The sequence below is a fragment of the Rattus norvegicus genome, chromosome 4 (genome assembly GCF_036323735.1).
Source record: "Rattus norvegicus strain BN/NHsdMcwi chromosome 4, GRCr8, whole genome shotgun sequence".
NCBI lineage: Eukaryota > Metazoa > Chordata > Mammalia > Rodentia > Muridae > Rattus > Rattus norvegicus.
Window position 1 is genome coordinate 26,257,021 of NC_086022.1, and position 23,826 is coordinate 26,280,846.

At 41.0% G+C, this 23,826-nt stretch overlaps 1 protein-coding gene across 4 annotated transcripts in view; it reads right to left on the reverse strand.

Moving 5' to 3' along the window:
* The window catches only part of Abcb1b (ATP-binding cassette, sub-family B member 1B), an 82,451-nt gene extending 59,315 nt beyond the window's left edge, over positions 1-23,136 (reverse strand). For 2 of the 4 annotated variants that reach the window (XM_039107052.2, XM_017592469.3), the window contains exons 1-9: positions 22,980-23,136; positions 22,474-22,544; positions 20,696-20,741; positions 19,171-19,333; positions 14,491-14,548; positions 12,418-12,609; positions 11,580-11,751; positions 10,477-10,601; positions 2,730-2,901 (exon numbers count right to left, since the gene is read on the reverse strand). In XM_039107052.2, coding sequence (XP_038962980.1) covers positions 2,730-2,901; positions 10,477-10,601; positions 11,580-11,751; positions 12,418-12,609; positions 14,491-14,548; positions 19,171-19,333; positions 20,696-20,741; positions 22,474-22,538 — 993 coding nt within the window. In that variant the 5' untranslated portion in view covers positions 22,539-22,544; positions 22,980-23,136. The remainder of the gene's footprint in view (positions 1-2,729; positions 2,902-10,476; positions 10,602-11,579; positions 11,752-12,417; positions 12,610-14,490; positions 14,549-19,170; positions 19,334-20,695; positions 20,742-22,473; positions 22,545-22,979) is intronic. The other 2 variants (NM_012623.3, XM_039107053.2) reach the window with 2 other exon arrangements.
* Positions 23,137-23,826: the final 690 nt, after the last annotated feature.

A 23,826-nucleotide genomic window follows, 5' to 3' on the forward strand; every position in this document is an offset into this window, starting at 1 on the left:
GGTCAAGTAACATATAAAGGCAGACCTATCAGAATCACACCAGACTTTTCGCCAGAAACTATGAAGACCAGAAGATCCTGGACAGATGTCATACAGACCCTAAGAGAACACAAATGCCAGCCCAGGTTACTGTATCCTGCAAAACTCTCAATTAACATAGATGGAGAAACCAAGATATTCCATGACAAAACCAAATTTACACAATATCTTTCTACAAATCCAGCACTACAAAGGATAATAAAGGGTAAAGCCCAACATAAGGAGGCAAGCTATACCCTAGAAGAACCAAGAAACTAATCATCTTGGCAACAAAACAAAGAGAAGAAAAGCACACAAACATAACCTCACATCCAAATATGAATATAACAGGAAGCAATAATCACTATTCCTTAATATCTCTCAACATCAATGGCCTCAACTCCCCAATAAAAAGATATAGATTAACAAACTGGATACGCAATGAAGACCCTGCATTCTGCTGCCTACAGGAAACACACCTCAGAGACAAAGACAGACACTACCTCAGAGTGAAAGGCTGGAAAACAACTTTCCAAGCAAATGGTCAGAAGAAGCAAGCTGGAGTGGCCATTCTAATATCAAATAAAATCAATTTTCAATTAAAAGTCATCAAAAAAGATAAGGAAGGACACTTCATATTCATCAAAGGAAAAATCCACCAAGATGAACTCTCAATCCTCATCTTCGGTTGGTTTATATACAAGTGTGCAATTTCTAGGCTTGAAAGTAAAATGATGCTATCTGGTGCTGGATAGAGGAGCCTTATTTTTTATTATGGCAGCTTGCTATTTTTGTAACATGGTGATTTGGTTGAACACAATAAAGTACAGTAGTAACTGATCTCCCCCTCTTCCTGGATGAGTGAGGAGATGATTAAATGTTGATGTCAGCATCCTTGAGCATATTCAGATGAGCTTCTGCTTCTGTTGAAAAGGATGCTGTGTTTGATTGTGGTCCGAAGCTTTGAAGCACTACTTGGCATCTCCTTCCTTGGAGGTCTCACTGTTTAAACATAACAGATTTGATAGCTTGTTGGTAAGGTGAGGTCCAGCTTGTCTCCACTAGGTCATCTTCATGTGAATCCGGTGGTTATACGGTTTTGTTCTAGGGATATTTCATTTTTTTAATAACGGTTTTAGCTGACATTCATGGAGAGAATGAATCCTTAGAACTGTGCCACTAGTGAAAGGAAATCCTGTCTAGAGTATGTTTCTTTACAAAGCTGTGTCACACCATCCTTTGGGCCCTCTGCTGGAAAAGTAGAATCAAGTCTCAAATAATGCCTTTTAAATTGTATCCTCTAGTATTATAGATGTAGGACAGTACTGTATCATACCTCTGTGGATGTAAAATAGCTTGTACCTGCTTTATGATACGTAGTAGTGACCGTGCTTTTTCAGAGCTGTTTTTAATGATGTTGCTCAGAATGTTTTCTTTCCAGATGATGATTGAGAAGCTAATTTAAAAAAAAAATGGTGCCAGGTACCACAAGAGTAACAGAACTGTGCTGTTTTCTCGGGTTTTGTTTTTTTACTTTTTTTTTTTTTTAATGGAGTGTGCTGGAGGTCTCTACAGTTTTGTTCAGATGACTGCAGAACCTGGAAAAGCTGTTGCTGCTGTTGATGCATAACACACTGCTATTATTGGTCTTTTTATATAAATATAAATATATATATACAGATATATAATTTGAATTTTTTGAAACTTTACCTGTGCTGTCAACTTTGGAAAAAAGTATCCCCGTTTACTGTGTTGAGTTGGCACTGTACAGAAATTAACAGCCATATTGGTCTAGAAATGTTGAACTTAAGTTTTTTCCATTTGTACAGGGGTAACACACTGTATTAAATATGTAAGGTCTTATCTACGTGGGTTTGATTACAAAAACTAATAAAGTATTCTCTAAATTTAAAAAAAATAAAAAAAAAGAAGATGTGGATCAAACAGTGACATAGTGCTAAAGAGAAATTTTTGGCTCATTTCTGCCTACTTTGATCCTAAATATTTCTTTTGAATCCTTTTTTGATCCTTCTTCAATATTCAGGCCAAATTCTGGGGTTTCACTGTTCATTATTTCCACTTTGTCTTAAGGCTTTGAGATACCTTAGGCAGGATGACTTGAGCAAAGCAAGTGAAATTTGACTCAACTTCTTGCTAATGAATGTATTTCACCACAACAGGACATTATTAATCTCTGTTGATATAGAGATGTGCTTAAACAATGGAAGTCAGGGTAAAAATACTTTGTGATAAATTATAAGGCCACTTAATTATAGACCAAGAGCTTATTTAATTCAATTTACTCATGAATACACTTCCTCCATTTATGTCTAATAAACCCTGATTATTTCATTTGTAGACACATACGTTTCAGATATTATTAAAAAAAAAGAAAGAAAGAAAAACCCAAACAGTTTAATGAGAGAGTAGATCCCACAATGGTTTTTAAATTTCTAAAACTTTTGTTATACTCACATTTCATCTAATAATTTATTGTAAATTTGTTTGATTAATAAATGTCTATTCTTACATCTAAAAAAAAAAGAAAGCAAGGTAACCATCCTGTAATTTCCTTTCCTGTGAATATTTGAACAAATATTTCTTTGTAGTATTTAATTATTTTTCAAAACTTATTCCTCTAAGGTCAAATTGAAAGCACTCAATTGAACTGGCATTTTAGTAAATCCTTTTACAAACCACGTATTACTTACGGTAAGCACTTGTCCAATAGAATATTCATTTGAGAGGACCAAGGAGGTCCCATACCAGAATGCCAGTGCATAAGACGCATAGACCAACAGGTAGGCAATACCTATGGAAATGTTGGCCGTGATGGCTTTCTTTATGCCAACTCTTTTAGCTTCTTCTAAATTTTTATTGTACCTGGAAGAAAAGGAGCAGAAATCATTCCGTACACTCCATCCATAAATGTTAAAGAGCTATCTCAATGTAATAAGATAGTTACTTGAGTAACTGGAATGCTTGCAGCTCCATAGCACACAAGTGTTTTCTTCTTTTCTCCATACATTGCCCCTAAGATGTACTGTTATTATTTTATTTCTTTACTGAAGAGAAAATTGGGGCTTATACATTTTCTGGCCTTAGTAAACAATGAAATAATCCAAAGTTTCAAAAGTAAATATTATTCCACACACAAGAAAAATAACTGGTCATAGTGGCTGGTCTGTACTCCTAGTTACTACTAGAATTAGAAGCTGAAAAATCCTTTGAAAATATCTAACACCCCTTCATGTTAAAAGTCTTGGAGAGGTCAGGGATACAAGACACATACCTAAACACAATAAAGGCAATACACGGGAAACCAATAGCCAACATCAGATTAAATGGAAAGAAATGTAAAGCAATCCCACTGAAATCGAGGACAAGACAAGGTTGCCCCTGTAGGACGAGGAGCCCTAGGGAGGCTCAATCAGGAAGATTGTACATCCAAGGCCCACCTGCCCTACTGGGAGAAGGGGAAAGAGAGGAGGAGAAGCCAGAGGTAGAAGGAAGATGAAAAGGGTCAAGGATGAAGAATTTAGAAACAGAGAAAAAAGAGGATGAAGACCAAGAAGAGGGAAGAAGGGCAGCAAATGGTTAATGAAATGGAGACACAATTCTGGAGAAACTAAAGGAAGCTATTTAAAGGTCTGGACCTTAAGGAAGCTTTAAAGACTTCTCGCTCCCTAGGGTGGTCTAGAAGGACCAACAGGGAGGTTAAACACACTTTGGGAACTGAAGGGTGTTAGCCACATTTTTGACATCTAAATAAGCTAACTGGGTCTGGAGCCAATAGTCCCAGAACCTAGGCAACTCAGGGAAAAGGACTGAGAGCTCCAGGCTACCCAGGGACACAAAATGCTCTTCCTTAAAAAAAAACAAGTGCTTTTCTTTATTTTATCTCTATAGTTGTGAATTTTAAAGTCACTGATCTACAACACTGTTTTTGCTTATGAATATATAGTAGGTACAGCAAAGCTGTGACATGTGACAGTGGGGACACAGACTGACCTAGGAGTGAGGCAGTGAGAAACCCTAGACTCTAAGAGACGAGGAGGTGCGTACCCTGGATCAGGCCTAAATTGCATGGAGGATTGCTTTCGGTAAGTTGACTATTTTCACTATTGTAATCCTACTGATCCATGAGCTTGGGAGATCTATCCATCTTCTGATATATTCAACTTCTTTTTCAGAGACTTGAAATTCTTGTCATACAGATCTTTCACTTGCTTGGGTAGACTCACACCAAGGTATTTTGTATTATTTGTGGCTATTGTAAAGGGTGATGTTTTCCTAATTTCTTTCTTAGCCCATTTGAAATTTGTAAAAAGGAGGGTTACTGATTTTTTTAAGTTATTTTGTATCCGGACACTTAACTGAAGGTATTTATCAGCTGTAGGAGTTCTCTGGCACAGTATTGGGAGTCACTTATGTATACTACCGCATCATCCTCAAGTAGCAATACTTTGACTTTTTCCTTTCCAATTTGTAGCTCTTTGATCTCCTTTTGTTGTCTTATTGTTATACTAGAACTTCAAATACTGTATTGAATAAATAGGGAGAGAGTAGACAACCTCATCTTGTCCCTGATTTTAGTGGGATTGTTTTAAGCTTCTCTCCATTTAATCTGATGTTAGCTATTGGCTTGCTAATATATTGCCTTTATTGTGTTTAGGTATGCACTTTTTATCCCTGATCTCTCCAAGACTTTTAGCATGAAAGGGTGTTGGATTTTGTTTAAGGATTTTTTAGCATCTAGTGAGATTATCATGAGATTTTTTTCTTTCAGTGTGTTTTTATATGATGGATTACATTGATAGGTTTTCATATATGGAACCACCCCTGGCATGAAGCCAACTTGATCGTGGTGAATGATTGTTTTGATGTGTTCTTGGATTCAGATTGTGAGTATTTCTTTGAGTATTTTTGCATCGATGCTCATAAGAGAAATTGGTCTGAAATTTTGTCTTTGTTGATTCTTCATGTGGTTTAAGTATGAGGGTGACTGTAGCCTCATAGAATGAGTTGGGCAGTGTTCCTTCTGTTTCTATTTTGTGGAATATTCGGGGGAATATTGGTATTAGCTATTCTTTGAGAGTCCGATAGAATTCTATCCTAAAACCATCTGGTCCAGAAAGCCAGTTCCCAGGAGCACTGACACACCTGACAGCAGAAGTAAGACCAATACTTCTGCTCCAAGGGACCCACCTGGAGCCCTCAGGACACACAAACCAGGAGCAATCTGGGACAGGATCCTTCAGGGGTTTCTGCCTATGCCTGGAGCTGACCCAGTCCCACAGATCTCTGTACCCAGATCCCACTGAGAAAAAGCCAGTCACCAGGAGTGCTGACACACAGGCTTACAGGAGGGTCAAGTCACTGTCAGAGACAGCAAGACCAGCTAACATCAGAAACAATCAGATGGCAAGAGGCAAGTGCAGGAGCCTAAGCAAAGGAAACCAAGACTACTTGGCATCATCAGAGCCCAGTTCTCCCACCAAAGCAAATACTGGATGTACAAACACACCAAAAAAAGCAAGATTTGGATTTAAAATTACATCTCATGATGATGATAGAGGACTTTAAGAAGGATATAAGTAACTCCCTTAAAGAAATATAGGACAACACAGGTAAACAAGTAGAAAGAAACTACTTAAAGAGGAAACACAAAAGTCCCTTAAAGAATTGCAGGAAAACACAACAAAACAGGTGAAGGAATTGAACAAAACCATCCAGGATTTAAAAATGGAAATAGACACAATAAAGAAAGCACAAAGGGAGACAACCCTGGAGACAGAAAACTTAGGAAAGAGATCAGAAGTCGTAGATGCAAGCATTACCAACAGAATACAAAAGATAGAAGAGAGAATCTCAGGGGCATAAGGTACCATAGAAAACATTGACACAACCATCAAAAATAATGTAAAACACAAAAAGCTCCTAATCCAAAAATATCCAGGAAATCCAGGACACAAGAAGAAGATCAAACCTAAGGATAATAGATATAGAAGAGAGCAAAGATTCCCAAATTAAAGGCCAGTAAATATCTTCAACAAAATTAAAGAAGAAAACTTCCCTAACATAAAGAAAGAGATGCCCATAAACATACAAGAAGCCTACAGAACTCTAAATAGATTGGACCAGAAAAGAAATTCCTCCTGTCACATAATAGTCAAAATACCAAATTCACAAAACAAAGAAAGAATATTAAAAGCAGTAAGGAAAAAGGTCAAGTAATGTATAAAGGCAGATCTATCAGGATTACAACAGACTTCTCACCAGATACTAGGAAAACCAGAAGATTCTGGGCAGTTGTGATACAGACCCTAAGAGAACACAAATACCAGCCTAGGCTACAATATCCAGCAAAACTCACAATTAACATAGATGGAGGAACCAAGATATTCCATGACAAAACCAAATTTATACAATATCTTTCCACAAATCCAGCCCTACAAAGGATAATAGATGGAAAACTCCAACACAAGGAGGGAAACTACACCCTAGAAAAAGCAAGAAAGTAAGCTTGCAACAAACACAAAAGAAGAGAGACATAAAAAACAGATTGGGAAAAGATCTTTACTAACCCTACATTTGACAGACGGCTAATATCCAAAATATATAAAGAACTCAAGCAGTTAGACACCAACAACTCAAATAACCCAATTTAAAATTGAGGTATAGAGATAATAATAATAATAATAATAATAATAATAATAATAATAATAATAATTCCAACAGAGGAATCTCAAATGGCTGAGAAGCACTTAAAGAAATGTTCAATGTCCATAGTTATCATTGAAACACAAATCAAAACACACCTGAAATTCTATCTTACACCCATCAGAGTGTCTAAGATAAAAAACTCAAGTGACAACATATGCTGGCCAGGATGTGGAGCAAGGGGAACACTCCTCCATCACTAGTGGGAGTGAAAATTTGTACAACCCCTCTAGAAATATCTGGTGGTTTCTCAGAAAATTGGGAGTAGTTCTACCCGAAGACTCAGCTATACTACTCCTGGACATATACCCAAAAAGTACTCCATTGTACACAAGGACACATGCTCCACTATGTTCATAGCAGCTTTATTCATAATAGCCAGAAACTGGAAACAACCTAGATGTCCCTCGACTGAAGGATGAATACAGAAAATGTGGTTCGTTGGCACAATAGAATACAATTCGACTATTAAAACCAAGCTATCATTAATTTTGCAGACAAATTGATGGAACTAGAAAATATCCTGAGTGAGGTAACCCAAACTCAAAGGACATGCATGGTATATATTCACTTATAAGTGTGTATTAGTAGTAAATTGCAGGATACCCATGATATATTCCACAGACTCAAAGAGGCTAAACAAGAAGGAAGGCCCAAGCAAGGATGCTTGAATCTCATTTAGAAGGGGAAATAAAATAGTCACAGCAGGCAGATGGAGGGAACTGGATGAGAGAGGGGCCTGGGAGGGGAATGGGGTGAGGTGGTAGTTCAAGATCAGAGAGGGGGTGCAGGAGAATATGGAAATCTACAGCAGCTGGTGGGATTGGGGGATGGGGAGCATCTCTAGGAAATGCCAGGGACCTGGGATAGGAAAGGATCTCAGGAGTCTTTGGTGTGACCTTGGCTGAGACTCATAGCAGTGGGGGCCATTTCCTGTAGCCGGACATGGATGGAACAAGCACTCAGGGAACAGCCAAACAATGACGGGCCCAATTTGAGACCCACCCCATGGGCCAGCATCACTTAATAATACTCGGTTGTGCTTGCAGACAGGAGCCTGGCTGTCCTCTGAGCGCTCCTACCCAGAAGCTGACTGAAACAGATGCAGTGAGAGCCAAGCATTGGCAGAAGCTCAACAAGTCTTATGGAAGATTGGGGGGAAGTATTAAAGGCCCCAAAGGGGATAGGAACTCTACAGGAAGAACAACAGAATCAACTAACCTGGACCCGAACCACCAAAGTGCACACACAGCCTGGACCTCGTGCTCCTCCCCAATGCACATATGTAGCAGATGTGCAACTGAGTTATGGGTCTCCAACAACTAGAATGGGGCTGTCCATAAATCCATTCCCCTACCTGAGCTGCCTTGTCTGGCCTCAGTGGGAAAGGATGCTCCTAGCCCTGCAGAGACTAGATGTGCCAGGGTGGGAAGATTTGGGGGGCAGGCTTCCCCGCTCAGAGAAGGGGATGGTGGATAGTGGATAGGGGACAGACTGTGTGAGCAAGGGACCAGGGCAGGGAGGTAGCAACCAGGATGTAAAGTGAATAAATAAATGATTAAAGGAGAAAAGAAAATTACATGGAAGAGCTGAACTATGGAACTGCGCCCTGCCAGCATGTGAGGACACACAGGCTTGGTTTGACTCAGCTACCAAGCCTACTGATTCTCTTTCCTGCCTGAGCAAACCGGTAGGAAAGGGTGCCTCTAAGGAGCGACAGGAGACACAAGACTTCAATTAGAAATGCTAGGTCACCCTCATCAGAGATGATTCAGAAAAAAAAAAAAAATCCTGCTAACCAACTAACTCCCAATGGACAAACCCCAACTCAAAAACAAAACTCAGATGAAAACCCAAGACAACATGTATTCTCCAAAAATGAGCCATCTCACGGGGAGGCATGGCACTGACAGTGACTTAGCTGAAATTCCAAGCAAGGAACTAAGACGTATGACTTTAATCACATTCACAGAATTCAAGGAGGTCAAAGAGCAAACAAGCATCTGAATGAAATGTGGAAGTCAATTCTGGATATGAAAATGATTCAATACTGACAGAAGCATTGAAGAAAAATCATACCAAAGTGGTGCTCAAAACACAGCACTCAATAAGCCAGCTGTGTGGAAAGCCTGACTTCTTAAGACTGGATAATGTGGAGGGCAGTCTAGCAAGACTAGAATCAAGGTAAGAGTCTGATCATTCGGTCAAGGGCAATGACAAAATTTTTAAAACAGATAAACAGAATATGCAAGAACTTTGAACTACTCCCCCCCCAAAAAAGATCAAATCTATGAACGATGGACACCACAGGACAAAAACTCCATGTGGAAGGCTCAAAAAAAATAATTTCAACAAAAACCACAGGAAAAAAGTTGCCACATCTAGGAGAAGAAATGTCTGTCTAGGTACAAGACACATACAGAACACTTAAGAGACAGGACCAGAAATGAAATTCACTGTGCCACCTTATAGTTAAAACACTAAAGTCACAGGGAGGGAGGGAGGGAGGGAAGGTGGGAGGGAGGGAGAGAGGGAACTGAAAGCTGCAGAAGAAAAGGGCCGAATCTCAAGGCAGGGCAATCAGAATAGCAGCTGATTTTTCAAGAGAAGTTTTTAAAACCAGAAGGGCTTGGAGTGATGTAGTTGAAATTCCAAAAGAGCACACCTAACAACCAAGTCTATTATACCCAGAAAATCTACCAGTCGTAACTAAAAGAGAAACAAAAATTTTCCATTAACCAAGCAGTCTAAGCATAAGACCTGTTAAGTCTGAATTTGGTAGAGAAAAAGCAGGGCTAGTACTTGAACGTTTAGATGTAAATAAGGACTTTCAGAATAGGACTCTGGTCACTCAGGAAATAGAACCAACAAGCACCAGACAGGACTCCACGAAAGTAATAAGTTTCTGTATACAGAAGGAAACCATTCGAAAAACAGGAGAAAAAAAACCTGTTAAACTTAACAAAACTATTCTGACTATTGAATTAAATGCATCACAACTGTGAGTAATTTTACATTCCCAACGAGCCAGTTTCTTCCCACAGCTGGTGCCTTGAGGGAAAAGTGAGAGCATTGGTTGCTTCAGACGTAGAAGCCTTGTGATGAGATGTCTCACACCATCCTGGAGTTTTTACCACCTTGAAAGATTTTCATCTTTGATCCCAGACTCCATTCCTGCCCTAGGTATGGAAAACCTATTCTCATCTCTCAGGTTTCAGGCTAGTTAAAAATCTCCTCTAAGAGACATGCTTCACCACATTTAAATGTGCCCTCCTCCTGCTCCTCTTATCAAAGCATATTTTCAAAGATTACGTGTGTTGGGCAGCATATATGCATATGAGCAAAGATTCCTTTAGAGGCCAAAAAAAAAAAAAAAAAAGCATCAGATCCTATGGAGCTAAAGTTACAGGTGTCTGAGCCACCCCTCTTAACCACTCGGCCAGTTCTCCAGTCCTATAAACACAAATGTCAGTGTCTTTCTAAAAAGAATTACTCCCATAACTCTCTTAAATTAATGGTTGTCTGTGTACCAAATACCTACTTATTTGTAGTTTCTGTACCACCCCCTCCTCTTAAGAATGAAAACACAGGCTTTCAACAATGCAAAAAGGAAACAGAACGTGTATACTCCCTTCTTGTGAAGGCAGGCAATAGGAAGGCTCAATTAGAATGTCAACTCTTCAGAACATCAGCAATGACACAGAATTTTACATTTCTAGCAGAAGCAGCCCAAACCTTTCAAGTTCCTTCTTTTGTCCTCCAAATGCAATCACAGTTCTGATGGCTGCTAAGACTTCTTCGGCAACTGCTCCAGCTTTCGCATAAGCCTGGAGTTCCTTATTAGTAAATGAAGTCAGTACCTGTCAAAGCAAGCGTAGGCAATCTTGTTATCCTTTAAAAATGCCCAGCAACTCTAAGGTAAAAACATAAAAATGTTGCTCATACATTAATCATTATACAGAACAAGATCTTTGGATGCCAGGTGTCTTGTGGGAGAGAAAAAGTGTAATGGTTTCCCTCTCAGTGTCTTCTAGCTGCCCCAATGTCTGGTCAAGGAAGACAATCAGGGACACAAAGGGTCTCTGGGTCAGGTGGGTCAGGTGACTGATGTGTCTGGGAGCCTTCTGTTCTTCCTATTTGTCTGGGTTGAGAAGACAGCCTCAAGCCCACAGAAGCAGTTTCTCAAGCTAGTATATGTATCTTTTAAATGAGCCGACCATCGGAGGATCTAAGACATGCAGAGCAGGGAGTGAAACAGAGGCCCCAATAAATTGAAGCAAGGTGTAGTTCTTAAAGATTAGCTTGTGCTTGCTTTTCTTTATCTCCAAGATATCCTAAAATATTTTAAATAATCCTTTTATTAAATCCTGGCATGAATCTAAACATAACTTGTTCAATGTTTCAATAAGCTAGGGGATCAATTAAGAAAAAGAAGCTTTTAGGCTAGCAAAGGCTGGCAAGATGGTTCATTGGGTAAACAGGCAATTCAAGCCTGCCAACCTGAGGTTGCTCCCTGGAGAGTGACAGTAAGTCTTACAGAAATCGTTGTAGGGTGGAATAGACCTGGGAGAGCTACTTGTATCTCATAGTGATATGGTGCTGCCCTCTACTGAGCACAGGTCTTTCCAGCTCAGCATGTATTTTCTATAAAGGTGGGGAATGAGATAGGGGGTCCCCTTCCTTCTTATCCTTCCCACAATAATAGCTTGGTGGGGCAGAACCATCTTATCCCACTGATTGGTAAACAGAAGTCTAAAAAACAAGTACCAAACTCACAGTTGCTGCGGTTAAAAGACCGTCCCCCGAGTCTGGGGAGGACTCTAAATGTGTTCTCTTACCTTTGCCCACATGGCAGATGACAACCCAATAAGAGGGCTGACGGCCAAAATTACAAGGGTTAGCTTCCAACCACTTATAAATCCTATTATAAAACCGGCTGAAAATGTCGTTATGGACTGAAAGAACATTCCAAGTTTGTCACCAATTCCGTCATTAATTTTGGAGACGTCACTAAAGGAGGAAGAGATTATGTTACAAATAATATCAGATCTGTGAACCAGAATTTATCCAGTTTTATAATGCATCATTGAGTCTGATGTAAATTAATGTCTAGAACACACACACACACACACACACACACACACACACGTATGTATATTCTACTTGACAGGCTGTTTCTAGTAGATTTGTCATTAAACAGTGTTCTATGGTCCTCAGTGTAAGACTATTCACTATGAAATTTGAAACTGCTCAGAGATTTCTGCTGTGTGCATATGGTGTTGTCCTCTATAAATACAAAATCGTTGAGTTCACCATGTCTTCCATGAGGCAGAAGATGACAGACAGGAGCCCCTTCCTTCTTTCCACTGTTGTCAAAGGATGCCATGGAGCCCTGGCAGGAAAGGGCTCAGTGGGACCAACCAGGAATATTGTTGCTCCACTGCACACCACTGCTGTGCTCAGTCTTGATTCTGCCAGCCTAGTCCCTCATTCAGTGCCAGGCAAGCAGGACCCCCCTCCCTGCCAGGGTACTGTGAACAAGAAGCTGTGTAAGACACAGGGCTTTACCCTGCTCAGTGACACACCGTCACTCCTCACAGAGCTGGTGGTATCCACTTCACAGCATGAAGAACAAGAAAGCCCACATCTGACTTGAGCATGACACGAAGTACTCACTCTGTGAGCCGGGTGTTGAGCTCCCCAGCGTCATTCACGTCAAACCAGCCTATCTCCTGATTCATGATGGCATGGAAAAACTTCTGCCTAATCTTGTGTATTTGTCTCCCAGCTGCCAGGCACCAAAGTGAAACCTGGATGTAGGCAACGATGAGCACACCGGCACCAATGCCCGTGTAATAGTAGGCGTACCTGAAAAACAAGAACAATGAATTTCCAAATATCCCATCATCCTTAAGAGACGAGAAGCAGTTGTAAGGAGTTGTAATGGTCAACACTCCCCTATGTCTGCACTAAGAGAGAGAAATGGCTGATAGTGGTCACTGCAGTGCGGTAAATAAATCCCAGCTCTTAACTACCTTGTAAACTCAGGCAGGTTACTGATCATCCTGTGCTCCAGTTTCCTAACTGGTGAAATGGTGCTTGGGCCAGTGCCTTACATAAAATAAGCATGCAGAGGGGTCAGTTGCTATGAAAGACTACTTGGCATGCTGGCAATTGGGTAGGACATGTCATTGTAGCCCTAATCTTATGACATCAGCAACATGAGCAATTGGCAGGGACAGGCTGTCTGCTTGACAAGGGACGAGTGACAGAACTTGTCCAAAAATGGAACCCAGGGATGAGAATGATGCTGTGCCCATTGAACTGCCAACAGATGGTGGCTGGTAAGTGACAGCTGAAAACTAATAGTATTTTTAAGTCACCTGACCAAACTGTTCATTTTGAACTATCCTAAAATGTTTTAAGGAGTCAAAGAGCAGCCCTTCTAATTTAAATTGAAGCAATGATAAATGAAAGCCCTCAAATCAAGCTAAAAAAAAATGACAAGTTGATGTTGACTCGTTCTGAGTCTTCACATTCACAAAAGTGAACAACCCTTGGACTTCTCTAATTGGTTGATGTTTAGACTAAAGGCAAAACTTCCGAAATGAAATTCAGGATCCAGATTTCCCCCATTTTTTTTAAAAAAGGGTTCTACTTTTTATCTTCTGAAGAATGCAGTGTGTCGTGGGGAAGCATCAAAATGCTTACTTAAAAGTAAAAGAACATCTGATGTGATGTTCACAGTTCTGTGCTCAGCCTATCAGGAATCTTGCCAACAGCCCATGCCCTATTACCTCTTACAACTTGCAACAAGACACGGTGCAGCTAGAATGTTTCTCATTAATAGATGAATCTAGAATTATTTTTCATGTGCTAATGATATAGCAAGAGTAGCCCCACTTAACAAGTATAACTTACGCTTAGAGAACAGCCTGTAAATTGTTTACTTTTATTTATTTTTTCATTTATTTACATTTTAAAAGGGTTTTTTATAAAATAAGATCTTGCTATGGAGCCCAGGCTGGCCTCAATCTCATAAGCCTCCTGTCAATACCTTTCACAGTCCTAAGGTGTGTCCACGATTCCTTAGTAATGTATATTAAACAATCAAGATATTGCTGTTAACTAGGCATTGGTACTTAAACCTGTAATCCCAGCACTTGTAAGGCTGTTGAATGCCACAAGCTTGAGAGTAGCCTGGGCTGCAGAGTGAGGTCAGATGGGGCATGTAGTTGTCTCAGCATAAAAAGAAATCATGCTTCTACACAATAGTGCATTCTAAGGATTTGTTCCATATCTTTCAAATATAAGCAAGTGGCTATGCTTCCTTTAAACATGTCAAACCATACACAGAATAATGTAGAGTCCTATTGTCTGATTATTGTTATAGAGCTTTGCACATTTCTTAAAAAATATTGATCGACAAACTTCAAAGAGTACAAAGCATTAAAATGCTTCCCCCAAGGTAAGCCAAGGTTAAAATTAAACGTTTATTTATTCCAGGGTGTTTTATTTCATTATTTGGAATTAGAAGCTGAGTTTAAAATTTTCCTGCTGGCTGGTCTTACTATAATTATTACTAGGAAAACTGTGCAAGAAGCAAACTAATCGTTGCAATGCTGTGGACAGTGAGTGAGTCTTAATTCAGTTTCGAATCATCGTGTACGAGTGAAAATTTGTATAGATCATTATAACCGGATTCATGCAGAAAAGATTAATGAAAGAATAAGGAAAGTGCAGAATTACATGGCCATGTCCTCCTCCAGACTGCTGTCGCTGACGGTCTGTGTACTGTTGATTTCACCTAGAGAACCAGAAAACAAAGCTCGTCCATTTATGCCTCTTTGGTCTCCAATGATAATAAACATGGAAAAATAAACCAACTCATTTCACTTGAATATTAACACAAAAGCGGGATTCAAGCGATTCAGTTAGGTTCAACTCAGTTCCAATTCAAGCTTTATTGACATCCATCCCAACACGTTCCTGCTGGCCCTGCACATCTACACACAACCTACATTCAGGGGTACTTTCAAGAAGAAACTCGCAATGACAAATAAGCACCAATGTGACTGGACACGGGCACACATTTAAACCCTAACATCTCATTTCTTTACTCGTGTTGTCACTTCAAAATTATTGGGAAGAATAGAGCATAATGCAATATTAGGAAGTGCTAACAGTATGAACCAAATACATGAGAAACCCCAACATGGTGACTAGCCACATAAATATAAATAGCCACTGGTCAACACTTTCGTGTACATATTTTCACATTTTCTTTTATTTATGTATCTATATACAAAACATTAAACAATGAATCTTGATCTACACTCGTTAAGAACTTTTCTTGCCAGTGTACACTTACATCAATTTTAAATTCACATCGATTAGAGCTCTTCCCAATATCACACTGTTACAAACAATTTTATACACTGGGAACATTGCTCAGTGAGAATCTACTTACCTAACAAACACTATGCCCTAAGTTTGATCTGGGACCACATAAACAGACAAATAATACTTCAAAAGAATATGTGTGCATATATATGAACATATGGTAAACAGTGTATAGGAAAATTGTCCTAATTAAGACTAGTCAATCAAGGAAAGACCCACTACAAATCTTACAGTCACTGCAACATGTTATAGTATGCGGGGAACTCAATGAGAAGGGAGGAAAAGGAAGAAACCAGATGATTTGTGATGTTAACAATATGGACATGTGTGAAGATGAGTGAGCTTCTGATCCCCTTGACCTTGGTCCATATTCTGTGCTGTGCATTTAAACCCCATTCAACTCATGTATTACACAGTCTCTAGTCCTACCTTATGCCAACTCACTGTCATTTCTTTAACTTCCTGGATGTCACTTAGACTTTTTGTGCCCTGCCAATATCAGCACAACACATTTAAAACCACAGCAGCCTTTATCTAGGTCTATCTGCAGATAGCACTTGGTTCACATGGAGATATGAATTCAGAGACTACAGAAAACTCCAGTTGGTTAAGTTTTGTATTCTCTCTCTCTCTCTCTCTCTCTCTCTCTCTCTCTCTCTCTCTCTCTCTCTCGCACATGCACACACTCACATACACATACACATACACATACACATACACATACACATACACATACACATACACATACACATACACATACATATAGTGTGTCACAGCTAGAGAATTTCCTGTCTTAAACACCAGAGTCTGGTGGAAAGGCTAGACAAGTTTTAATACTCAGCTAAAGAGTAATGGGAAGAGAATGTTTGGAAAACAGACCTCACGGTGAAATAGTGAAACCAAGTAGGGCATTAGAAGAGCTAACACGACGACAAGGGAAGCAGCAGCAGCAGCAATAAAGGATGGATGAAGTCTTTACACAGCTGTCTGGTTACAGCCCTGTATTGTATAATGCCCTTTAGAATCTGGGTCTCCTTGAACAATCAATAGACAAGGAAGCTCTGTAGTCTAGAACACAGCCATCACAAAATGGTATAATTTTAACCCAAGATAAGCAGAAACACAAAGAGATGGACCCCAGGAACCAAGAACAATGGAGCAAAGGTTCCAATGTGCTACAAATTAGTTTGGATATTTATGTGCACAGTTCTTGGATAAGGATATATAGTGCTTATCTTAGACCTAAGAATTCAAATATCAGGCTAGAGATATGGCTCAGTGGTTAGGAGCACTGGTTGCTCTTCCAGAGGTTCTGAGTTCAATTCCCAGCAACCACCTGGTGGCTCAGAACCATCTATAATGGAATCTGATGTCCTCTTCTGTCATACAGGCACGTATGCAAACACATCATCCATAGATATAAATAGATAAACCTTTAAAAACAAGTTCAGCTATCGGGCTAGGAATATTGCTTAGTAAGATGCCATAAGTTCAGTTCTCAGCACCTCACAAAACAAGTTCAAATGATGCACAAAGCCATGGGTTTGGTCTCTAATATCAAATGTAAAAAGTCCAGGAATGAGGAGATGGCTCAACAGTCAGGAGTGCTAACTGTTCTTGCAGATGACAATGTCAATTCCCAGAACCCACACTGTGTGGCCCATGACCTCTTGCAGCTATAGCCCCAGGGGATCAAATGGCTTCTGGCCTCAGTAGGCAACCTAAACATATGTCCACCTGAACGTTTTACACACACACACACACACACACACACACACAGAGAGAGAGAGAGAGAGAGAGAGAGAGAGAGACAAAATTAATTTAAAGAAGAAAAAAACAAAGAGTCCTTGTAAGTGTATTACTGAACTGAATTATCAAGAGTATTTTCATATAGACGTTGCCAACATTTTTGATTTTTTTTTTTACTTTTTGAGATTATAGTATAATTACACCATTTCCTGTTGTGGATTTGTTCTAACGCTTGTATCATGTTTAATTGGGCCCCCAAAATTACATGAGGGTCCCTGCCCCCCCAGTGGCCAATGACTGGGCAGGGAGACAGAGGCAGGATTACCAGGTGAGGGACCAAGGGAGGAAGAAGAAGAGAGAGACCCCATGCTGGGAGAGGAGTAAAGACCAGGCCCTGGAACTGGAGGACAGAGAGACAACCAACATGTGAGAGTCAAGAGGTGCCCAACCCCAACACCTCCCAGCTGGGTCTAGGGCAACACTGATGGAATATAGATTTTAGTAAGTAATAACTCAGGAGTATGGGAGGGGAGGTGTTAGCTACGTGGAGGTTTAGGAGTGGCCCAGTCATTGAACTGCTCACAACATATTAAAATATAATGCTGCATGTGTGAATGTGTATGTCTTTCATATGGGTACCCAGAACATTGGGGCGGACAGCTAGGAACGCACACCACCACTGCCTGCTTGATTAGAGATGAGATTAATTGATTTCAGCTACAATTTCCTTCCTGTCTCTCCCTCCAAACCCTCCCATATACTACTTTTTCTCTTTCAAACCATGACCTGATTTTTTCATTAATTGTCGTTACACACACACACACACACACACACACACACACACACACACACACACCCTTAAATATATAACTGGAACCCGCCAATGTGTTCACCTGAGTACAAACTGTAAGTCGTCCAGTAGTTTATGCTAACTCAGTCTCTGTATGGCTAACAGTGACCTGCAAACTGAGGCTCAGAGCAAGCAACCTGCCTCTCCCAAGTCAAGGACGGTTGGGATAAAGACAAAGTAATTCAGCAGCCCATTCATTTCTCCACTCTTCTGTATTAACAAGTCTCTTCCTTCGAACCTTACTGGAAGGAAAAAGAACCACCTAAATTCTAAAAGTCCCCTGTTCATCCAAAAGTTAGATTTTCTGCAGTTTCAGTTTCCCGAGGTGACTCATGAAACTGCATCACGTGACATCATCAAAAGGAAGACCAGGATACAGTAACATGGCAGAGAGAGAAAACAGGCACAATTTTAGCACAGTGCATTGCTATATTTGTTGTTTTATTAATTATTGTCATGAATCTCTTGCTGTGCCTGATTTATGAATTAAACTTTATCATCGGTGTGCCTGTGTAAGAACTACATTGTAAATATATGCGGGGTTCAGTAATCTCTGTGGCTTCAGGCATCCGCAGAACAGCTTTTAAACATGTGCCTGGCAGACAGGAGGGACTCGCTCACCAGCAGAGAACACGCATAGCTTCCCACCCCCTCATCCATCCATCTTCCAACATGAACGCCCTGTGACCACCTGCTAATGTCGCTGAGCTGTCAGGCTATTACCCTGAGTAAACATTTCCTCCTGATCATCGCACGCTGTTTTTCATAGAGGATCTAAGTCTTCACTCTCTGTCAGATATCACCTTCCACTGTCTTATTTCCATAAGAACAAAAACATTACTTTTTCCATCCTAAAACAGCCCCCCTACACAGACACACACACTCTCTCAGTTCCTTACCCTGTCCCCTCTCCTTCTTTGTATAAACAACTGTCTTAGCCCTCTTCTCTCCACTCCAGGATCTGCTTTCAGTCAAAACTGCCCAGATGTCTCTCCCTTCCTTTTTCTCAACGGACAGTAAGCATGCTTTTCCAGTTCCTTGGACTAAAAGTGTTAATGACGTCGTCCTTAACTCCTCGCTTACACTCAGAGCCATGGATATCATCCTAAACTCACACTCTTGGCTATGGAATCTCGAACCATTGCAGTCCTGCTTAGATCCTGTACTCCCTTCTGAAGCTTTCAAAGACATTTCTGACTTCATAGAGCCCCCTCCTTTTTGACACATCTCTGCCGTACTTCCCCTGGATGTTCTAATGCCCATAAACATTATCTTATCAAACTCATTACCAACATGAGCTAGAGCTCCTACCCACCGCCTTTCACAGCACAAAAACACAACATTTTGTAAAGGTCCCACCAATGGTTCATTAAGCAAACGTTAACTTGTGAAATCCCAATAAATTTGGCGCCGCAAATAATCCTTACTTTGATTAGTAACGCTCGGCAGAATGCGGGTCTCTGCTTGGGTAAAACTATCTGTCATGTATCCGAACACCAGCATCAGGAGGGGAAGCAGGGTTCCGTGGATGATAGCAGCGAGAGTTCCCAGAGCCATGCACAGCTTGTCAAGCCAATCTGCATAGCGAAACTAGGGGAGAGCAGAGCAGGCGCACAGTGAGCACGTGACACCGTAAACGGCACTTCAAAATAGACTCCAAATTCAAACACATTTCAGACTGCCACTGCTCCTAACACCAGACTGTGCACTGAACTTTGGCAATAATCTCATGAGCTATACCCAGCCCTTTTTTACATTCATTTATATGTATGTATGTATGTATGTATGTATGTATACATATATCATATACATATATATGCATATACATATATATACACATATATACATACACATATATACATATATACATATACACACACACATATATGTGTATATATATATATATATATATATATATATATATATACACACACACACACACAGAGTGTGGGGGAAGCACATGAGTGTGCGTGCCATAAAAGGCCAGCATAGGATTCCATGAAGTTAGAGTTGGTGAAGTGCGTCTGATGTGCATGCCGGGAGCTAAACTTCATGGTCTGTAAAGCCGGCAACTGCACTTGACAGCTGAGTCGTATCTCCAGCCACCACACACTTATTCTTCATATTGAATTCAGCACGTCTTGTCTTCTGTGCTATCTCATGAGAAGTTTTTAAGTTTCTAAAAGGACAATAGTAGAAAAATAATATTCCGAAAAGGTAGCAATCACTTCCCATTCTGCGGTGGCAATCCGTCTGGAACTACAACCACTGAGGAGAAACACCTCTCTCTCCACACGGTTGTGAGTGCTTCCAGGTTTAACTGAAGACAGAGAAGACACACTTGATGTCTGAGTCCTAATAGTCAATAATTCACCATGACCTTTATTACCGCGGGGATATAGGACTCTGAGTCAAACCTGCCGGGAGTTCAGAGCCTTGAAAGACAGCACGTTTTCAAGCATGGCAATCCCAGCACTTAGGAGGTAAGAAGGAGAAGGATCAGGTGTTTGAGGCCAATCTGTTCTACATACACAGCAAGACCTTGTCTCAAATAACAGCAAAAAGACAAAATTCAATGCAGCACGCTTCCTCTAACTAGTTGGCAGTGACCAATGACCGTCAGGAAGAAAATACAGGTAAAAGGCAACATAACTAATTTGGAAAACACTGAAAACTAAGAAGGAAGCTCAGGGGCTGGGGATTTAGCTCAGTGGTAGAGCGCTTACCTAGGAAGCGCAAGGCCCTGGGTTCGATCCCCAGCTCCGAAAAAAAGAACCAAAAAAAAAAAAGAAGGAAGCTCAGTACAGGGCAAATTATGATTGGCATTCCTCTGAAAATAAGCCAACTCTGATCAATTAACTCTACACCCACATCTCCATACTTCTTAAGAAAGCCACAGGAAACATCTTTTTGAGGTAAGTGTTTTAAATAATGGATACATCCCAAACTCACCATCCCGAATATGCCAACAGCAGGTTTCTTCTCCTTCTCCTTTTTACTGAGAAACACAACAAAGGAATTACACAAAGCCTCAAGAACGCTATGAAAACTTTAAAGTTATAAAAACAAATGATAACCAGGACAAATATATCTACACAGTAGCCACTAAAACAGTCTGATATCATTTATGAAGAATAAACACAAGTGTTCATATAGTTTACACATTTAAATATATGATGGTCGCTGGCTATCGCATTTGAGTGTGTGTAGGGAAGGGGGAAGAGCACAAACATGCAATGGAGGTCATGGAAAACTGCCTTGCCTCCTATCAGTAGAATCAAGGTCTCTTGTTACTCGGTGCTGGATTTACCAGGCTAGCTATCCTATTAGCTTCCAGTGAACCTCCCGTTCCAACTTCACACTTCTCCACCAGAGTATTACAGATGTGTGTTACCAGCTCTGCCTTTCAAAAGCTTCTCCCACAGTGCTCCGGCCCTTGCTCAGGTGCTGGGATTTGCGTAAGACTATATGCGCGTGAGCTAGATTATTTCCTAATTTTGGTGATGAATACCCACCTCTTACAAGTAAAACACTGCACATCGAAAGAATAAAGTCTTCTATTTCTTAAACCTCTTTTGGATTACTTTCAATCTAATTATGATATTATGGCTGGGCATGACAAAGTATATTTATAATTCCAGCACTGCAATGGCTAAGGCAGGAAGATTACAAGTTAAGAGGAAAACCCAGGCTACATGGTGATATTCTTTTGAAAAAAAAAAGGGGGGGGAAAGAAAATCAACCATGTTCTGAATTAATCTTCCCAGTTGCCTTCTGGGTAACTCTAGTGTAGTTTAATTATTACTTAGACATCTATCACCACCACCACCACCACCATCATCATCATCATCATCATCATCACCACCACCACCACCACCATCACCACCACCACCACCACCACCACCATCATCATCATCACCACCATCACCACCATCATCATCATCACCACCACCACCATCATCATCATCACCACCACCACCACCACCATCATCATCATCACTCTGGATCGTGATTGTAACCACTTTACTACAGAGAACGCAGTGAACAGATGTTGAACATCTTAAAAAAAAAGTCATGACTTCGTATCAAAGTTTCTTATCAGATTTCACACTTTGAAATGCAAATTCTTCTTTCACCTTGTACTTTCCCTCTTTACCCTGAAACCCTGTTTCTGAATAGTATTAATAGATCTACTAATTCCTATTGTCTTAGTTTACAATTTTCTATAAAGAATGAACCCACTGAAGTAAGTGTTTAATTACCGGCCACAGGCAGTCCACTATGATAAAAATACACTGAAAAATAACTGTTTTCTCTTGGCAATTACATTTTCAGTTTTTCTGATTTAAGTATAGATAACCAACCTTAAATGATCGACCTGTACTGTTCTGTTTCACTTGTGTTTGTATATGTGTTCACCAGAAGATAACGGACCACAGCGAGAGCCCAAGCAGCATATGGCTCAGGTGCGTGAGTGAGTGAACGACAGCGCTCATAAAGCTGGGGTCATAAAACTAAAGGGATGTGAGTGAGCAACGGCGGGTGTACAGGCTGAACAGGAGCCTCCTTCTGTCACACACATCTTAAGGACTGCTCCAAGCAGAGGCTGGTTTACATTTCTGAAGACTGAAATAACACCCACTAATCATTTAGTACAGTGCTAGAGGCTACAAACTAATCGCCCAAATGTACAAGCTATGTAAAGTACGAAAGTGAAACAATCTGGCTACCTCTTTTTGCCCATCTTTGAGAAGTTCTTGTCTGCTGTTCCGTTAAGGCCCTCTTCAAACTCCATCACGACCTGGGGATAAACCACAGTTCATCAGCCAAACACATGGCCGCGGGGACCAGAGCCTAGGCAGAGCTCACTGCCCCAAGGAGCCCAGTGGTGATGAGGGGCCCCGCCCTGATGCTCCAGCGGCCGGGTCTGGAAGTAACTCTCCCGGGGGAATCCCGGGGAAATGTGTCACCGCATAGACCTGGTGCTCTGCTCTGGATCCAGTCATCCCACCCTGCTGGGTACCCTTCGCCCCCGCGCGCTTCTCCACGGCCCGCGGCTGTGAGCTGGGCAGCAGGATGCACAGCGCAGGACTGGCGCTGTGGACACCAGCCTGGGGGCTGCTGCGGGAGCTCCTGGAGCGACTTGTGGCTTTCGCCACTTGGTCCCCAAGAGGACCCTGCCACCTGGACCAGGCTCAGGCATCCGGAGCACCCGACCCTTCCTAGGAAAGCCTACCTCACGTGACACCTCCGGGTTTCCTTCGCGAAGTCCGCCAAGATGTAGAATTTGGAAGAAGTAGCTCTGTGTTGAGCTGAGCCTCAGAAGATGGGAGCAGCGGCCTCAGCCTCTTACAGCTTCAAGAGCCGCTGCGGGAAGGAGCCAGAGGGCTTCCTCAGGCCGGAGATTTAAATAGATGCCGGCGGCCGCCCTGTGGCCCCGCAGCCAATCAGCCTAGTGGGTGGAATTGGGCAAGGAGGCTGGAGCGGTTGCGAAATAGGGATGGTTTCCAGGCTTCTCTGAGTTTTTGAGAAGGGAGCTGGAATTCCCCAGACATTAACACAGACATGTCTCTACATGTTCAGGTAACTCTCCATATGGACGTGTATATACCTGGATAGTGCACGGTTGCATCCCTGGTGAGTCATACTTAAAAGGACACATTCCCTGACATATCTAATCTAATATAATTAATAAAGCAGCCAGGAACCTCGCTTATTCTGTAAAGTTCCCTTCTGACAGCACTGCTTTTTTGTGTGTGTGTTTCTAAAGCTGGTAGAAATTTTTTCTGCGAAAGTCTTTTTTTTTTTTTCCAGTATGTTTGGCGTTTTTCTAAAGCATATCCATTCGGTTTTCTGGCTTTGATGATAGTCCTATACAGAAGTCTTATACAATTTCAAGGTAGAAATGATATTTTAAAGTACATAGCGTTTTTCAACTTTTAACTCTGGAATCGATGGCCGTGTTTTCCTCAGGGCATATCAAGTTTTTACGTGTTCTGGAATTCTGATTGATGCAGATATTTGAGTGTAACAGGTCTTTTTCTGTCTAGTTGTACCTGGCTGTGACCTAACATGCTGGCAAC